General features: G+C 38.2%; 1 protein-coding gene across 4 annotated transcripts in view; it reads left to right on the top strand.

Annotated features, from left to right (window-relative positions):
• Nucleotides 1-18,844, top strand: part of LOC6035520 (doublesex- and mab-3-related transcription factor 1) — a 253,077-nt gene that overhangs the window by 222,213 nt on the left and 12,020 nt on the right. For all 4 annotated transcript variants that reach the window (XM_038249267.1, XM_038249266.1, XM_038249268.1 and 1 more), the window contains 2 exons: nt 9,022-9,156; nt 16,912-17,927. In XM_038249267.1, coding sequence (XP_038105195.1) covers nt 9,022-9,156; nt 16,912-17,792 — 1,016 coding nt within the window. In that variant the 3' untranslated portion in view covers nt 17,793-17,927. The remainder of the gene's footprint in view (nt 1-9,021; nt 9,157-16,911; nt 17,928-18,844) is intronic.

Consider the following 18,844-nt stretch of genomic DNA (forward strand, 5'->3'; position numbering starts at 1 on the left):
ACTTAGCATGGAGCTCCCAACGAATAATTGTTCCCAAGCTTCTTCCTCCCCTGTCGATTCAAATTGTGGTGTTGATTGAACACTTTAACGAATCACCACTGCGGTTAAATTTACTTAGAAGGCCTGGCCGCTTTAACTTTTGTGATGTTTCAATACATTGTAATGCAATGGTGCACTACAAATGTTAATAAATGACAAGAAGAAGGCCTGGCGTAATCTAATATAAGGCTTTCTCCAATCGAAAGGTTGGCTTCGCTAGGGTTCTTCACCTCATTTTGGGATTTGTTCAGTTGCATTAAACTGTTAGAGTGGAACCAAAGGAGGTGCATGGTTTCTTAAGAAATTTGTGTCCTTGGCAAAAATCACTGAACACGTATGAACGAATATAAACTTTAGGCAGAAAATTGCTATTTTTCCGCCACCCAGTGTAATTTGTGGTGTGTGTGCGACCGCGGAACCAAAAGCCGCGTCTTTCGTCAATCACGACTCGCGTTTCTCGCGCCACAATAAATTGAATAATTGAGCAATAATTTATACTTTGAGACTAAACAAACCATAACTTTGCTAACGAGGAGGTCGGTCGACGGGGTTGTGTCGCGTTGAGCGATTCGCGCGCACTCGCTCTCGGTTCCCAACCCAATGTTTTCGTTACGGTCGGACTCGCCTGGAGTGAGGCGACCCGTTTGTATACAAAACAAACCATCGGCCGAGCCAGCCAGCAGTAATCAGAGAAGTTGATTAGATTGACATGAGATCGTTCGGCGAAGGAATTGGGCTAATCGCTGGAACTAAAGAACGGTCGCACACAAACTGTATCAGCGCTGCAAAGGGGGGTTTGCTGAGTGGGTAAAAGACTAAACTGTTTGGACGAGGCGCGAAACCGCGAAACCCCCCGTGGCTGATTCAACTGAGGCAAGCTCCACGGGAGGTCAACAGTCGTTTAGCGTGAGTCTGCTGGAGCGGTGACTCTATTTGCATATCGATACAATGCGCCAACACCGGTGATGAAGACACGTCGTTTTACCCAGCAACTGCTTTTCCAAGATTTTTTGAGAAAGAATATTATAGTTTGTAATTTTTTAAACGTAATAAATTTTCACTAATTCATTACGGTTTGATAGTCTCTCGGCGAAATCTTGCCTGCTCTTCTAAAATGCGCATTTTTTACATTTGATTTTTAATCAATAATTGCTAAATTTACCGCAAAACTGGCAAGCCTTTAGGCTCAGAGCACATTGGCTGATGCGGCATTTTAATCGTGAGCAAACTATTGATAATCCTTCAAAATGACGAATCGAATACAAGCCCATGAAAAATTGAACGAATCCATAACAGTCACAATTGTGGCGCTCAGCATGCATCAAGTGATCTACAACATCACGTCTTGGTTCACTACCAACCCATAGACGATTAGATAACTCTCTTTGCGCAGCATTTCACCCAGAATGATACAGCTCCAGCAATGATCTATGGCTCGTCCTGGTGTTCCTATAGCTCACCATAAACTAATGCATCGCACCGGTCCAATCAGGTGGTCATCCATCAGGACTGCGGACTGGAGCTGACGAAGCGCACCGAACCCGAATCAATGGAAGAAAGATCGCACGGGCACCAGTAATCCAAGAACGTAGTAAATTTGAGCGCACACCTTTCCCCCGAACCCCGTCCAGGCTTTTCAGGGTCGGCCGATCTTCTTCGATTGACTGAGATTATTTTATTGCATACTCACCACGGCACGCCAGGGACCCAGGATTGATGCAGTTTGCCCGGCCAATAAGACAAGACAACAACCTAAAGGGGAGAAGGGAGATGAATTGCAAAAGATGCACTCGCCGATGCATGAATCAGCGGAGTTGAGATGAGTTGAGTGCGAGGTTGGGATTGAGGCTGCTGGGGGACAGGCCAAACGGATACGGCAGAGTAGGAGAATAAATGAAGCGCAAGATTAGCTTGACGGAGACGACTTTTTCAAGTGTCAAAGTGACGTACTCACGCTTGAAGCGGGACGATGATAAAAAATACAGCCTCCCTGCTCCTTCATAACTTTCAAACGTGGAGGTGGGAGCGGGCTCAGTGTGATGCTCCTCCTGATTAATTGTGACTGTGAAGGTAGAGCTAGTTCATGTTACTCAACTAAGAAGCAGCGGGCGGATGAGGTTGATGATGATACGGAAAATGATGGGGTTTTGCACGGTTTGTTTGATCGAGGCACTTTGCAATTACTTACTTGGCGCACTGAGGTCTTCTTCTAGCGGTGCCTAGGTGGAAGCCGATTAATTAAGTGCTAATGAAGAAGTTCACATTAGCTCGGTCGGGCATGGAAGTATATTGCGTGTGGTAAGAGCAACGGAGGGCAATGCAGGTAGCACACCAAATGTTGAATCATCTACATTCAGTGTCTAAGTTAATTGTTGAACGCTAGACATAGAACGGTTTTGAAGCGTTCTAAATGTCACAGCACTCAGTGTCATTCATAAATTAAGAGATTAACCTGATTGTGTGGTACATAAAAGACTTGATTGCCCGTAGCAGATTGTTGATTTAACCAGAACAATCTATATCCCAAGTATCAAAATGTTTCAGGAGTACAACAAGAGCTCTTCAAAATAGCTCGATTTGAACGCTATTGTATCAGTATTATTTTTTTTTTAATTGCCAGCAAAATAAAAAAAATACCAAAATAAAACAACAAAAAATTCAATAAAGTTCAAAAATAACATTACACGCCACGGTTTAAACATTTTACCGAATAAAGTGCTTCAAAAAGCAATCAATACACCATCCAGTTGTTTTACAATTATAAGTTTCCAAAATTTTGACGAAAACAATTGTTTTGTAGAGGCACAAACAAATTTTCTGTGTGAAAAAAAAAACAGTTTTTGAGGAGTTGTAAATAATTTATAAACTAAGCCAAACATGCTAAATATGCAGAAAAATGCATTTGACATTGTTTTTAAATTAATTAGAGTTTTACTTCCAAAAAAAAATTTTTTTTTACTCCTAAATTTTTCGGACCATTTATGAAAGAATTAGAGAAGTATTTGTGGACGACTTCAGGCCGAATCTCAAAATGATTTTCTGATTAAAGAACGTTGTTTCAATTATGCGTTTTTTTGTAAGTCAAAAAATTCTAAAGTCGAACCCATAACCCTAACTTTTAAAAAGGGCTCAAATTAGTGTTGTTGCCATTTATATGCATAAAAAATTTAAAAGAGATTTATTATTTAGTTTTTTTTTTTGCTGTCAGCATCATAATTATTATTTTTTTCTTTCGACATTGAAAATCAGTTAAACAGTTCCTCAGTTATTTTACTTATTTTTGTAATTATATTTTTTTGTAATGTTTCCTGAACGTTACAAAAAAACCTTTTCAAAGGCATACAGTTTAGTTTAAAAATGTGAACAACACGAAAAACTGGGAGCAAATATCCACCAAAATCGGGAATGGATTTAAGGCTCTGGAAGGCATCATTCCAGATTGGCCATATTCCAGATCGGCCATTTGGCAGCCATGTTTGTTTTAGAAAAAAAAAACATTCAAATCTTAATTCAAAATGTTACAATCAAAAAATAGTTTTCTTTGAGTTGTTTGTAGAAGCATTTTACATATCTTGATTATGTTTTCATTGCAATTTACTATTTCTGGACCCTGAATTCAGAACCATCATTGACAGTCATTGTTCCAAAAGTGAAGGACCTTAACTTATTTTTTTGTTTACTGTTTAGAAAAAATAGGTACATGGAAAAATTGTGATTCTTTACTTTACTTTTTGTTAACAAAAAATCCATTTTTTAAATCTTTTTTAAATTATGTTTTCAGGGCATTAAAAACAAAACAAATATAAAGATATTTGGTTGCATCATTGCCGAGATAGAGCAATTTCAAGTTGGCAGTTTCAAAAAGCGGGTGCCACGATATCTCATAACACTGTCTTGACCAAATCGGCTCAACATTTTGGTGAAAACTCGTTACACCGATCCCGTGTGCATGACGAAGGCCGATTTTCAAAAAGTTTATTTTAAAAAAAGATTTAAAAAATCTATGTTTTTCATATGAAAAACAGTTAGTTTTTGATTTTAGTTTTTTAAGCACATTTTAAAAATTTTGCTTCGTCATGCACACGGGATACATCTTGAGAGTCTTCACTTCAAATTTCAGGCAATTTGGCCCATCTCATTTCGAGATATCGTGGCACCCGTAAATCAACTCGGGGTTTAGAGAAAAACGCCATAAAGTTTAACAGGCCGCTTTGCGCATGGCAAAATTTAGAACTTAAGTAGTCTCTTACTCAATTTAATCATGAAATATCTTCATGAAACTATCAGGAGTGATTAATCTTTTGAGTGGATTTAACAAATATTATGTAATATAAATTTTTGTGATTTTCTACATGTATGTAACTCCTTAATTTTTTTTACATGTTTTAGGGGACAAAAACCCGCATCTTTAATGCCATTCAGAAAATAAACCAAAATTTTGTCGAGAAGTTATGTTTTTTTAAATAGCAATATTGCAATAAAAATCTCGTACTTAATTTTTTTAGGTCATTTTTTATGTAAAATCGAATTTGCAATTGAAAAGTGCTTTCAAAATACAGCCATTCAAAGTATTTTTTTTTTCGCATGCAAAAGCTTACACATCACCTTCGTTAAAAAAGACACTTAATATTACACGCTTGTAAAAAAAAAAATGCAACCGACGGGACGCAAATCCAGTACCTTCAGTAAGGACGGCGCCTTAGCCCGCTCGGCCAAGGATAAACGCACATATCAGCATGACATTTCGGTCAAGTAGATTTCCTATACTAAGGGGCTAGGGGAGAGTGGGGAGACTTGATCCCCTTTTTTTGTATCGCACATAACTCTGTCAATTACTCACAAAACTATGATCTTTTTGCATGAATTGAAAGCTTAAACATTCATGTATGTTTGCCTAATAAGGATATATCATCAGATAAACTCTTCGAATCTAGCCAAGCGTTTTAAAAAAATATTTTAAACCGGCATTTTTAAAATGTTAGGGGTAACTTGATCCCCCTTTCAACATTTTGAAGAAATCTTAAGCAAAATGTTTCTTATTCATGCAAACTTTAAATTTTCTATTAATTACAGCAATTTCACATAAAACCTGTACGTTTTTGTTCAAAATTTAACAAGTTTAGTATGTAAAATATTTAAAAACTTAAAATATTATTTTTTAGATCAAAATTAAGCATGTTTACAAAAGCTGGAAATTTTGTTTACAAAACTTTTGAAAAAAGGTTCAAACTGCAGTGAGTTATGTACAACTATACTAAAGGAAACTAAGTATGAAATCCCAGCCCAATTAATTAATCTTGAGGCTGATTCCAGTGACTGCAAAAAAGCAGGGATCAAGTCTCCCTAAACGCACTTTTTTAAACAATTGATTGTAAAAATAGTATGACGATAAATTTAACATCAAATGCGTAAGGGTTTTGAAGTTGATAAGTTTATCAAACAATTCATATACAAAAAATATTTTTTTGAATATTTTTTTAGTGTTTTTTATGCATATCAGAAAAAGAAAAAAAGATCTCTTGGAAGTTTTTTACAGCTCGTTTTAGAAAAATGTGTGTAACTCAATCTAAACATTTTTTAATTTTTTTCTTTGTTTTCTACAATGAGTTTTAGTTAATTTCGCACAACTTTCTAGAACAAAGCTAATTGTTTTACCCACATGCTGACGAGATACAGGCTTGGGATCAAGTGTCCCCGGGGATCAAGTCTCCCCACTCTCCCCTACATATTTCAGGGTGTTACACAAAATTTCAAAAAATAATGCAAAATTTATTTTACCCTCAAGCCTTTTACACGCAGCTGGATTACTCCTTTATTTGCTGTGTGTTTATTGCTAAAAATATGTTTTTACAAAAGTGTTGCGAAAAATTCCTACAATTTTAACTCAGAAGTATTAATGATTGGACCACTTGTTGCTGAGATATTGCTGAGATTCAGCGGATACAATAAAAAGAAGCGAGAGAATGTTTTTTTTTGTCTTACCCAAACAACCCTCAATTTTCTAATGTTAATTTCGCAGCAACGAATGTTCTGATTTTCATTGTTAAAAAAAAAAAAAAAAAAAAAAACATTCGTGAAAATGTCCGACCTATTCGGAAAAAAATATTTTCAATTTTTTAAATCAAGACTAACATTTCCAAAGGGCCAAACATTCAATAATACACACATTCTGCACTAGTTTTAAAACCATCAATTCCATTTCGTCGAATCGCTCGTTTCGTCTCAACCTCGGCCCATGAAGGGCTGCCAAAGCAGGTGCCTCCGGGGCGTCAACCGATCCGTTCCCGTCGATAAGACATCCATCGCGGCGGCGCGTGCAAATCAATTAAGCGTTCAATTAATTTCGCCAGCGGTTGTTTGGCGAGTTTTTTTCCGTCCTCCCGATTAATGTATGCTGATGGCAGTCGATCAGCGATTAATGGGTCGCTGGCAGGCCAGCGGAGATCTCCTCCCAAGTTGACGCCCAGATGATTCGTGCGGAAGCACCGTTTGATTTGATAGGCGATGTATAATTTGCATAAACATACGAGCCCGCCCAGGAATCGGAAACATCAGTGCCTGAGTGGGTATCGTTAAGGTTTGATTGGGTGATACTGTTGGCACGTGCCTTTAATGAGGGAATTTTGGACTTTCGATTTTTGAGCTGAAATTGTTGACCGATTTGATCGTTTGAACTTATAATATAGCTAAGAATTCACAGTTTGTACGGTACATTCTAGTGTCAAGCGATAACTAGTGGCTTTAGCTACAGTCTGTCGCCGGATCACATTTTTCATTACCTAGACAATCAATACGCGAGTCAATATATCATTCGTGATTTGAAAAATGAACTTGCCATGGCAGCAAGCAGCATTCCCCTTCCAAGCGATCACTTAACCATTGAAAAGTGCAACAACTCTCGGCTCGACCAAGATGATTGATCGATTCCAATCGCATTCGAGGCGAGCTAACTAATGCCGGGGTTCTGCTTTTCGCACGCTAGATTTTGCATACTCTCCTCCCCGTGGTCAACACCCGGTGTTGTTGGTGATCATCATCATGGTCGTGGGCCCCGCATAATCGCCTAGCTGGGGGAGAGCTGGTTTTAAGGATTAGTTATAGTGAGAGGGGGCACCCAAAGGTCCGGGACTTAAGCTCGTCTATTCAGATAGCCAGGTCTTTACAAAATTGTCCGTTATTAACAGCATAGCTTGGAAGCAATTGAACTGGGGTAATTCTCTACCAACTCACACGAAATCGGGAAAAGTTGCCCCGACCCCTCTTCGATTTGCGTGAAACTTTGTCCTAAGGGGTAACTTTTGTCCCTGATCACGAATCCGAGGTCCGTTTTTTGATATCTCGTGACGGAGGGGCGGTACGACCCCTTCCATTTTTGAACATGCGAAAAAAGAGGTGTTTTTCAATAATTTGCAGCCTGAAACGGTGATGAGATAGAAATTTTGTGTCAAAGGGACTTTTATGTAAAATTAGACGCCCGATTTGATGGCGTACTCAGAATTCGAAAAACGTATTTTCATCGAAAAAACACTAAAAATTCTCCCATTTTCCGTTACTCGACTGGAAAAATTTTGGAACATGTCATTTTATGGGAAATTTAATGTACTTTTCGAATCTACATTGTCCCAGAAGGGTCATTTTTTCATTTAGAACAAAATTTTTCATTTTAAAATTTCGTGTTTTTTCTAACTTTGCAGGGTTATTTTTTAGAGTGTAACAATGTTCTACAAAGTTGTAGAGCAGACAATTACAAAAATTTTGATATATAGACATAAGGGGGTTGCTTATAAACATCACAAGTTATTCTGATTTTACGAAAAAAAGTTTTGAAAAAGTTACTTTTTGCGTTTCTCTTTGTTTCGTCGTCCGTGTCTGTCGCGGGTGACCATGAACGGCCATGATCGATGACGACCAACTTTTTCAAAACTTGTTTTCGTAAAATCGCGATAACTCGTGATGTTTATAAGCAAACCCCTTATGTTTATATATCAAAATTTTTGTAATTGTCTGCTCTACAGCAGTAGAACATTGTTACACTCTAAAAAATAACCCTGCAAAGTTAGAAAAAACACGAAATTTTAAAATGAAAAATTTTGTTCTAAATGAAAAAATGACCCTTCTGGGACAATGTAGATTCGAAAAGTACATTAAATTTCCCATAAAATGACATGTTCCAAAATTTTACAGTCGAGTAACGGAAAATGGGAGAATTTTTAAAACTTTTTAGTGTTTTTTCGATGAAAATACGTTTTTTCGGAATTTGAGTACGCCATCAAATCGGGCGTCTAATTTTACATAAAAGTCCCTTTGACACCAAATTTCTATCTCATCACCGTTTCAGGCTGCAAATTATTGAAAAACACCTCTTTTTCGCATGTTTAAAATGGAAGGGTCGTACCGCCCCTCCGTCACGAGATATCAAAAAACGGACCTCGGATTCGTGATCAGGGACAAAAGTTACCCCTTAGGACAAAGTTTCACGCAAATCGAAGAGGGGTCGGGGCAACTGCTGTGTGAGTTGGCGGAGAATTACCCACTGAATAGATTTGCGCCTGAGAAGTGAGGGTGTTTTTCCCTTCGATCGAGAGGTGTCCTTTGAATGCCAACGCTAGAGCATTCATCTGGCTAGGAGTTCTGAGCGTTACATTCAATCAGTGCATGAACCAATAAATTATAATCAGTGGCTTCCATATTTGGTGCACAATAAATTCCAATTAGTTATGTTTCTTACGGCTGGGATCTTGTAACAGAACAATTATTTTGAACAAATAATTACAATTAATACAATTTTTTGTGCAGGGCTATTCGGGAAAGCTTAAGATATGTTTTGTTAGAGCTCTTAGCTCAAAATAAACCTGATACGGGTGTTCAATAAAAATATGTTTGCAATAAAATGATGGGAGAATTTTTTGATTTTTTACTTAAAAATAAGTTACCAAAAAAAAAATAAACTTATCAACTTTTCTCTCTATTATCCCCTTTCAGACGATGAACTGGTGAAACGATCTCAGTATCTGCTGGAGAAGCTCAACTACCCGTGGGAGATGATGCCCCTGATGTACGTGATACTGAAGGGTGCCGACGGGGACGTCCAAACGGCGCACCGGCGGATCGACGAAGGTATGGCCGAGTGTTCAGAGCTTGGGACGCTGATCAGCCAGATCCAACCGCCACCGTTCCGTACCGATGCTGGCTGTTGCTGGATTGACTAATAAACCACCACCTCTTGAGTTTTCAGCCTCCTCAAACCCCCAAACGGTTCTCACGGGGACAGTAAAATGTACGCAAGAGATTCGCCTTTTATCTGAAAGAAACAAATTAATAAGGGGCGGAAAAATGACAAGTGGGTAGGACCATCGATGTCAAGTCGCTTTCTACCAACCATGAATCGGGAGCAATTGTTTTGGACGAGTGGAAAAGTACCTCTACACCTCAACCGAATCGGCAAAGTGCGCTGGGAATGAAAATTATGTCGTAAAATAAAAATTTACAACCATAATTACTCACGTCGTTCTGGCTGGAGCATGCGCCCGGCAGTCGGTGGTGGGTCAGACAACGACGGATGCGCAAACTGAACGAGATATTTCATCCGATTGTGTGTTCGTTTGAGCAAATGTATTTTACGTAGTTATTGGGGAGCCGGAATGACCAAATCGTGCGAATGTATCATTTATATTACTAAGGGGCAATTATTCAATGTTGAAAGAGCCAACATTTGGTGGTGAAAGAGGTATTTTAATCACTTTTGAATATTTTTCCAATTTTTTGGCATGTTATTCTGAATTTATTTTATAGAAGGGAATTACAAAGCATAGTTCAAATCGAAAATGTGGGTAAACGGGTTTATTTCATGGGTAATTCTCCGCCAACTCTCACAGCAGTTGCCCCGACCCTTCTTCGATTTGCGTGAAACTTTGTCCTTAGGGGTAAATTTTGTCCCTGATCACGAACTCGAGGTCCGTTTTTTGATATCTCGTGACGGAGGGGTGGTACGCCCCCTTCCATTTTTGAACAAGCGAAAAAAGAGGTGTTTTTCAATCATTTGCAGCCTGAAACGGTGATGTGATAGAAATTTGGTGTCAAAGGGACTTTTATGTAAAATTGTACGCCCAATTTGATGGCGTACTCAGAATTCCGAAAAAAACATATGTTTCATCGATAAAAACACTTAAAAAAGTTTTAAAACTCTGCCATTTTTCGTTACTCCACTGTAAAAAATTTTGAAACTTGTCATTTTATGGGAAATTAAATGTTGTTTTCGAATCTACATTGACCTAGAAGGGTCATTTTTTCAGTTAGAACAAAAAAATTCATATTAAAATTTCGTGTTTTTTCTACCTTTGCAGGATTATTTTTAAGTGTGTAACAATGTTCGACAAAAAAAAGTTTTAAAAAAGTTGGTCGTCGTTGATCATGACCTGGGTCACGGGATTGAAACTCGTCTGAAAAACCTGTATCATTTTCTCATTCGAAACAGTGGCGCCACGTGGTGGTAGCTGCCCTGTTTATTACACTGTGAAATTATTCATGGCCAATCCAAGGAACCAGAAGGTGACAACAGAAATGTCCGTCCAAAAGGGGTTCTGCAAAAAAACTTATTATTTTTAACAAATTTTCGAACAAATCAGCAACGAATTACAAGTTTGACAGTTGAACTACACTTAAATGTTGGTTTTGTTATTTGTTTTTGCAAAACCGCATATTTTTTAACGAAAGTGCCAAAAATATTCGTAATCACCTTTTGCCTCTTGGTGGCGCTTTGTGTTAGTATGTGTGTGGTCGATGTTTGCGGACGTGCACGCAGAACACAGAACAGTGAGAAATAGCGAAAATGCCTCACTCCTTCTGCTACAAGTCGCCATATTGAAATTGCTTGAAGATTCATACCCGTGCCTGGGTGCTGAAAAGACAGAATGCGTAACGTGATTTTCGAATGCTCCCAACTGCTCCTCACTACTACAAGTGCACTACTACTGTAAACATAAACAAAGTAGAAGGCTTTATTCAAGCTCAAGCGTGACATATTTTTTGCTGCTGAAGTGACTGGTTTTGAAACATTTTGAATCTGTTGATGTTAAAGTTTTCGCTGTAAAATTAAGTGCTTCGTGCATTTTTTGTTTGTAGACTAAACGATGGGCGGCCAAAATATGCTTTTTTTATTTTCCACGTGACGATAAATTGCGTCAGAAGTGGGTGGAATTTTGTGAACCAGAAGAACAACCGAATGGAAATTCCGAGATTATGTATCTTTGTATTTTAAGATTTGTTGACTTCGAATACCTCAAAAGCTGGAGTAATTTTTTTTAATCCTGACAAAATAAATTATAGATCGATTACAATACTTGCCATTTCTTGGTTTCATTTTGCAAACAGTAAATTGGTTCCGCTTTGACAGTTATAAATTGAGGCCGCTTTGCGGATAACTATTCTGCAGCCAGATCATGACCGTTCATGGTCACCCGCGACAGACACGGACGACGAAACAAAGAGAAACGCAAAAAGTAACTTTTTCTAAACTTTATTTTTCGTAAAATCGCGATAACTTGTGACGTTTATAAGCAAACCCCTCATGTTTATATATCATTTTTTGTAATTGTTTGCTCAACAACTTTGTAGAACATTGTTGCACTCTTAAAAATAACCCTGCAAAGTTAGAAAAAGCACAAAATTTTTAAATGAAAATTTGTGTTCTAAATGAAAAAATTACCCTTCTAGGTCAATGTAGATTCGAAACAGAGAATTTTGAAAATTTGCCATTTTTATTTTACTAAAATGGCTGTATCTTGGCACTGGAGTGACAAAAACTAATTGTTAAAATCGCAATTGTTCAGAAAGAAGTTACGGTATTGGTGCCAAAAACAGTGACCTCAGGGTTTCCGCCACATCGTTTTTTTGAGATACATCACTACGCAATCATTTTGTAAATTTTGTTAGTTCTGTGTAATTAATTATAAACAGTTGAAATAAAATGATAATTTTGTAATTGAGGGCTAAGATCGGCAATTTTAGGGGACTATAGTACTCATCCGGGACCGTGATGCAGGGGTAAACGTGGCTGCCTCTCACCCAGTCGGCTTGGGTTCGATCCCAGACGGTCCCGGTGGCATTTTTGAGACGAGATTTGTCTGACCACGCCTTCCGTTGGACGGGGAAGTAAATGTTGGCCCCGGTCTAACCTAGAGGGTTAGGTCGTTAGCTCAATCCAGGTGTAGGAGTCGTCTCCCTGGGTCCTGCCTCGGTGGAGTCGCTGGTAGGCAATTGGACTAACAATCCAAAGGTCGTCAGTTCGAATCCTGGGGTGGATGGGAAGCCTAGGTTTAAAAAGAGGTTTGCAATTGCCTCAACAATCAAGCCTTCGGACAACTTAGTTTCGAGTAGGAATCTCGTAATCGAGAACGCCAAGGCAATGCTGTAGAGGGAATAATTTGATTTGATTTTTGATAGTACTCTGGAATGGTAGATTGAACTTTTCAAACAAACTCGTCTTGCGTCCAAGGTCCAAAATCCGTAACTTGTCATTTTTCCGTCTACTGCACTACTACATTCGAACTGCTTAATTCCGACTATTGACCCAAATCGGAAGTGTCCCCCTGGAAAATCTCCTCCCTCTTTAGTTGAGCTCCCGTTCAACCCATCAAACCACCACAACCATTCGTTCTATTGTCTATTCCGTTCCTACGCAGGTCAAGCCGTCGTCAACGAATACTCACGGTTACACAATCTGAACATGTTCGACGGGGTGGAGCTTCGCAGCACCCAACGCCAGTCCGGATGATAGACTTTTTACGCAATGTCCTCCGTCGGTCCGTTGGCTCCGGCTCCACCGCCACTACCACCGCATCCGCTAGCCACGGACCTGAAACAGGAAAAGACGGAGCCGGGTTTACAATTTTGAAAATTGTGCGAGCGAAAAAAAAAACAGTGGAGATGTATGTAAAAACAAAGTTTATTGCCGAGAGCAAACAAACGAAAACCCGCAAGTTCAAACTAGTGGTTAGAGATGAACGTTGAGTTCGATTTTATCTAGCTGTTTCATGGAAGGTCCCTTCGATACGATCGTGGGTTTTCATCTGAAACTGGGTGGAGCAGACCGAGTGACATGCAGAACCAAAGGTGGTCCAAAAAAACTTGTCGTTGTCACAAATTTGTAATAATTCTTCAGGAGTGAAGAAATGCTCAATCTCTCCAACGACTTCAACCCCACTTACCACAAAATCTGTTCAAAACATCTCTTTTAACTATTCTCTCGATGAACTACCATAAACTTTTTGAAAACCATTCAATTCAATCCTTAAAGTGATAATGCTGTTCAGTGAACATGGCGAAATGCAGCCATTGTGGGACTACCAAGCATAGCATCTTCTGTGAGTGAGTGAAAGTGTAAAAAAAAGTAAGCATCTACGAAAAGTGCAAAGTTAAAATTTTAGGAAAGAAGTTTAACATCTTTAAGTATTAGGCAGCAAAAGTTTCGTATTGCGTGAAAAACAACCAACCTGTGTTCCGTATCCACCGATGTCGACTATTTCACCAGAATAAACCGTGCAACCAAAACATTTTCAATCAACCATGCAACCAATAATACAAAGTCAACAGCAAAACAGCCTTTTCAATCAACCATACTGTCAACCGAGGTTTTTTTTCAATCAAACAACCGGGTCAAACATTGATTGACCAAACACAGGCCATATGAATGCTTCAATCAACCAAAAAAGGGACAAATTGTTTACTCAAAATGTCCCCAAGCAGCAGGAAATGCCCTGACAGGTACTTGAACTAATTATATTTGGCATTGACTAATAACTGGAAAACAGACAAAAATAACAGCATGGCAATACGAACGAAAGGACATTACAGCAGGAACAATGTTTTCTTCAATTGTTTGAACCAAACAACTTGAAGTTGTGCATTATTTTTCATAATATTCTGAATGAAAATAAACAAAAAATATTCAGCCATTGGATGGTACTACACAGTAAAAAATAATGTAAATTCGGAAACTGTAATTTTGGAAGGTTGAATATTACCTCTTTTATGATGTAATTTTACCTCAATTTAGACTGAAAAAGTGACATTACACCAGAAAAGATGTAAAATTACACATTTCCAGAGGTAAAATTACACCTTTTTCTGACATAAAAGATGTACCCCTTACCATGATTTTTTTTCTGTGTAGCTACGAGTTTTGGCCATTCAATTTGAGAAAAAGGATTTGGGCTCCCTGGACACCCTCTAATTGACAAAATTCGATTTTAGTGACTTTCCGACAATAAAAAAAATTGTAAGTTTGGATAAAAATTCAATGGAATCAATGCAACCATGCGCACCATCTTTAAAGAAACCATGAGCACCCCCTTATTTTACAATTGAGCAATTCTCTACCAAAACCGGAAATGGATTTTATTTGTATTTTTTGATTTGGCTCAAACTTCCCTATACCCAAATATGCTATTTTGTGTCATTGGTTCACCCATACAAGTCTCCATACAATTTTGGCAGCTGTCCATACAAAAATGGTATGTAAATATTCAAACAGCTGTAACTTTTGAGTAAATTTTTTGATAAATTTGGTGTCTTCGGCAAAGTTGTAGGTATTGTTGAGAACTTTTGAGAAAAAAATAGGTACACGGAAAAAAAATTTGAGGATTTTTTATCAACTTTTTTTACTGAAACTCAATTTACCAAGATACGTATTTTTTGATTTTCGAGATTTTTTGATATGTTTTAGGGGACAAAAATCCGCAACTTTTGAGCCATAGAGAAACATGGTCAAAAAATCTGCCGCCGAGTTATGAATTTTTGAAAAAATAGTGATTTTTGGAAAAAATCGAAGTTTTATGCAAAAACAAGTTTGACATTATTTTTTAATGCAAAATTGAATTTGAAATCGAAAAGTACTTTACAGATTTTTTGATTAAGGGCTCCGTTTTCTAGATATAGCCACCGAAAGTTTGATTTTAGCGAAATATTTGCAGTTTTTCAATTTTTAAAAATAGTGACCATGAGTAACCATTTCTAAAAATATTTTTTTTGAAAAGTCAGAAAATTTGCTATAAAACTGTCTGAGAGACATTAAAGATTGGACCTCTTGTTGCTGAGATACAGCGGCTTAAAGAAAAAGAAACACGAAAATTGAAGTTTTCTAAGTCTCACCCAAACAGCCCACCATTTTCTAATGACGATATCTCAACAACTAATGGTCCGATTTTCAATGTTAATACATGAAACAATCGTGAAATTTTCCGATCTCTTCGAAAAAAACATTTTGAAAATTTTAAAATCAAGACTAACATTTTAAAAGGGGCTAACATTGAATATTACGCCCATTTAAAATGCTAGTCTTGATTTAAAAATTTTCATAATATTTTTTTCGAAAAGATCGGAAAATTTCACGAATGTTTCATATATTAACATTGAAAATCGGACCATTAGTTGTTGAGATATCGTCATTAGAAAATGGTGGGCTGTTTGGGTGAGACTTAGAAAACTTCAATTTTCGTGTTTCTTTTTCTTTAAGCCGCTGTATCTCAGCAACCAAAGGTCCAATCTTCAATGTCTCTTAGACAATTTTATAGCAAATTTTCTGAACTTTTCAAAAAAAAAATATTTTTAGAAATGGTCACTCATGGTCACTATTTTTAAAAATTCTAAAATCTAAAATCAAACTTTCGGTGGCTATATCTAGAAAACGGAGCCCTTTATCAAAAAATATGTTAAGTACTTTTCGATTGTAAATTCAATTTTGCATTAAAAAATAATGTCAAACTTGTTTTTGCATGAAACTTCGATTTTTTCCAAAAATCACTATTTTTCAAAAATTCATAACTCGGCGGCAGATTTTGACCATGTTTCTCTATGGCTCAAAAGTTGCGGATTTTGTCCCTAAAACATATCAAAATATCTCGAAAATCAAAAATACGTATTTTGGGAAATTGAGTTTTAGTGAAAAAAGTTGATAAAAAATCCTCATTTTTTCCGTGTACCTATTTTTTTCTCAATAGTCCTCAACAATACCTACAACTTTGCCGAAGACACCAAATTGATCAGAACATTCACTCAAAAGTTACAGCTGTTTGAATATTTACATACCATTTTTGTATGGACAGCAGCCAAAATTGTATGGAGACTTGTATGGGTGAACCAATGACACAAAATAGCATATTTGGTCATAGGGAAGGCCCCCACAAAGTTTGAGTCAAATCAAAAATTACAAAAAATAAAAATGGTCGAAATCGGCCGATTTCGTAGAGAGTTGCTCAATTTTATTTATTGGTAGGGAAACCACGAAAGTTCAATTCTGTCGATAGGAACATGTTCAGGGAGCCCACATCTAATATTTCTTAACGAAACTGCAGCGTTTATTGTGTAATAATTTAATTGAAAAAATGGTTTGGCCACGTGTAGCGTATAAAGATCAAAAATGTTGGTTCGATGATCAAAAACTAAACTTATTTGAAATTTTCTGCAGATTTCAATTAAAATAACTGTGGAATTGTAAATTATCTTTAACATTTTTAAATGTCTCAAATAATTTGTTTGCCTTTATATAAAATAATATGTTATTTTCAAAATTTAGTTTTAGTTTTTACTGAAAATAGCAAAAAATCAACATCGAATATCTGAGATATCGTGAGTTAAAAATAAGGACATATTACCTAGGATACCTGACCAAATGACAATGAAAAATCTAAATCAACTTACAAAAAAATAAAATGAGCGAAGCAGTAAATATGACTTAACGAAAATCAATCAACCAGGCAATCAATGTTGACAAAATGAGTCCAACACACTGTACTATAAAATCCATCCGCTAATGTATTGTTTTCCCCAACCCTAAATATCACAATGTCAACCCCTTAATTCCAACCAACAAAACAGCTCAGGCTGTTGTTCTGCTTCATAGCAGAATCGGTCGGGATGACATCGACGACGAGAACATCTCGGTGACGGGCCGTACCAACTCGACGTCCCTGTCGCGGTGTAGCTCCACGTACCGGTCGCGGTCCCGCTCGCCACCCCATCCCGACGAGGAAGGCGTGCTCAATCTGGACACCAAGTCGGCGAAAAATGCAGCATCCGACGATTCGTCGGCGTTCAACGACGTCAAGCCAAAGCAGCCAAGCGAACACCAGTCCCGGCTGGAGGAGACGTACCAGAGCAGTGTCGATCAGCACCACAGTGCCAAGTCCAAGAGTAAAAAGCATAGCGTTGCTGACGATGCTGAACCAGTGTCGCAAGTGGCACCTCACGAAACGAACGGCTTCGAGAAGGGTTTGAAGCTGTTCAACAATACCAAAGCCAGCAGACGAAGCACGCACAAAGATGACTCCGTGAACGAATCTTTCGCAGCCCGTGACAAACCATTATCCTTATTTCCGAGGCATCTGCATCTAGCGGAAAATCTAGAGCTGCTCAAAACCCCGCTGTCCTTGCCATCGGCGGCAAACTTCCCACTTCCGTTCACAATTCCGCTCACCAACATGGAAGCGATCCGGTCATATCCGCAGTTTTTCTATCCCTATCAAACGCACTCCGGTAGTGATCCACCCCATCCGCTGATCTCCAGTCCCTTCATGAACTACCCGCACCATCCGCTGCTCTTCCCCGACGGCTACCGAAAGGAACTACCCAAGTTCCCGTGCCCCACGTCTCCGTCCAGAACGTCTTCTCCGCCGAAGGTGGGCGCCCAGCCTTTTTCGGGATCGCGGGTTGAACCCGTACTGCAGCCTAACCAACCGTCCGTGGCACCGATTCATTAACTGCACAATTGCTGAGGACCTATGAGGCGAGAGTTTGAGTTTCGAGTGAAAGGGCAGTTACACGATTGGTGATCAACCTCGACGGACTTTTCTTCCTATAGGAGGAAACACCGCTTTGGAAAAGTGCTGGCGAAGGTGAGTTGAGCATTGTTTGGTTTTCCATGCTTATTCTATATTTTCTACAACTCTATATTGACTACAACTCCAAATGTTATGACAAGGGGCCATCCATAAAATACGTGGACAATTGGAAATTGGAACGGTTCTAGAATTTACCTGAATTCACTTTTATCTCAAGAACAAGGAAACTGTTCTAAAATACACAGAGATAAAGGGGTCTTCGTTACTTACGTTTGATGTTTGCATCAACTGATCATTCGATTCGATTCGTCGGATCGAGGTGCTCTTTGTTGCGTTGGGTTCGTATAAGTCCAAGGTAGGTTATTACGCCAAAAAGGGACAACTTTGGTCACACTAGATCCGATTCCGTACATTTTATCTAAAAAATATTAAAATTAGCTATCAATTCCAAATTCAATTTAACACGACTTGTATGGAGAAACCAATGGTCTAGATCGCAAAATTGAGCGGAAATGGATTTTACGAAAAAGGTGATGTCTTAAAGCTGGTGTCTTCAGAAGAGCTGTTGCAAATGGGAAGGGGCAACTTTTGGCCTTGGTTGAAAGTTAGGGTGGTTCACGATCAGTATGTTTTGTAAAATCTAACTTTCCCGGAATATTTTTGTTGTTTTTTTCTCTTCTAGTAAGTTGTTGGCCTTCAGCAATCAATTTTGTAAATAGCATCAGAGCAAACACTCAAAAATCTGTTTTGAACGTAGCAATTCAGGATTTTATTTTAGAGAAAAGTGTTCTGAGCACTTTTAGAGCTAAAAAAAACAAATACAGTCGACTCTCTGGCTGTCGATCTTCTGGATATCAATAATTCTCCATCTATGAATGAATTCTTCAGTCCCTTCAATCTGCATAATTCAATTATCTTCATTCCTCGATATTTTCCCTTGCTTGAAGGATCTCTTCCTCGACGGTCCCTTG

Source organism: Culex quinquefasciatus, chromosome 1, assembly GCF_015732765.1.
Source record: "Culex quinquefasciatus strain JHB chromosome 1, VPISU_Cqui_1.0_pri_paternal, whole genome shotgun sequence".
NCBI lineage: Eukaryota > Metazoa > Arthropoda > Insecta > Diptera > Culicidae > Culex > Culex quinquefasciatus.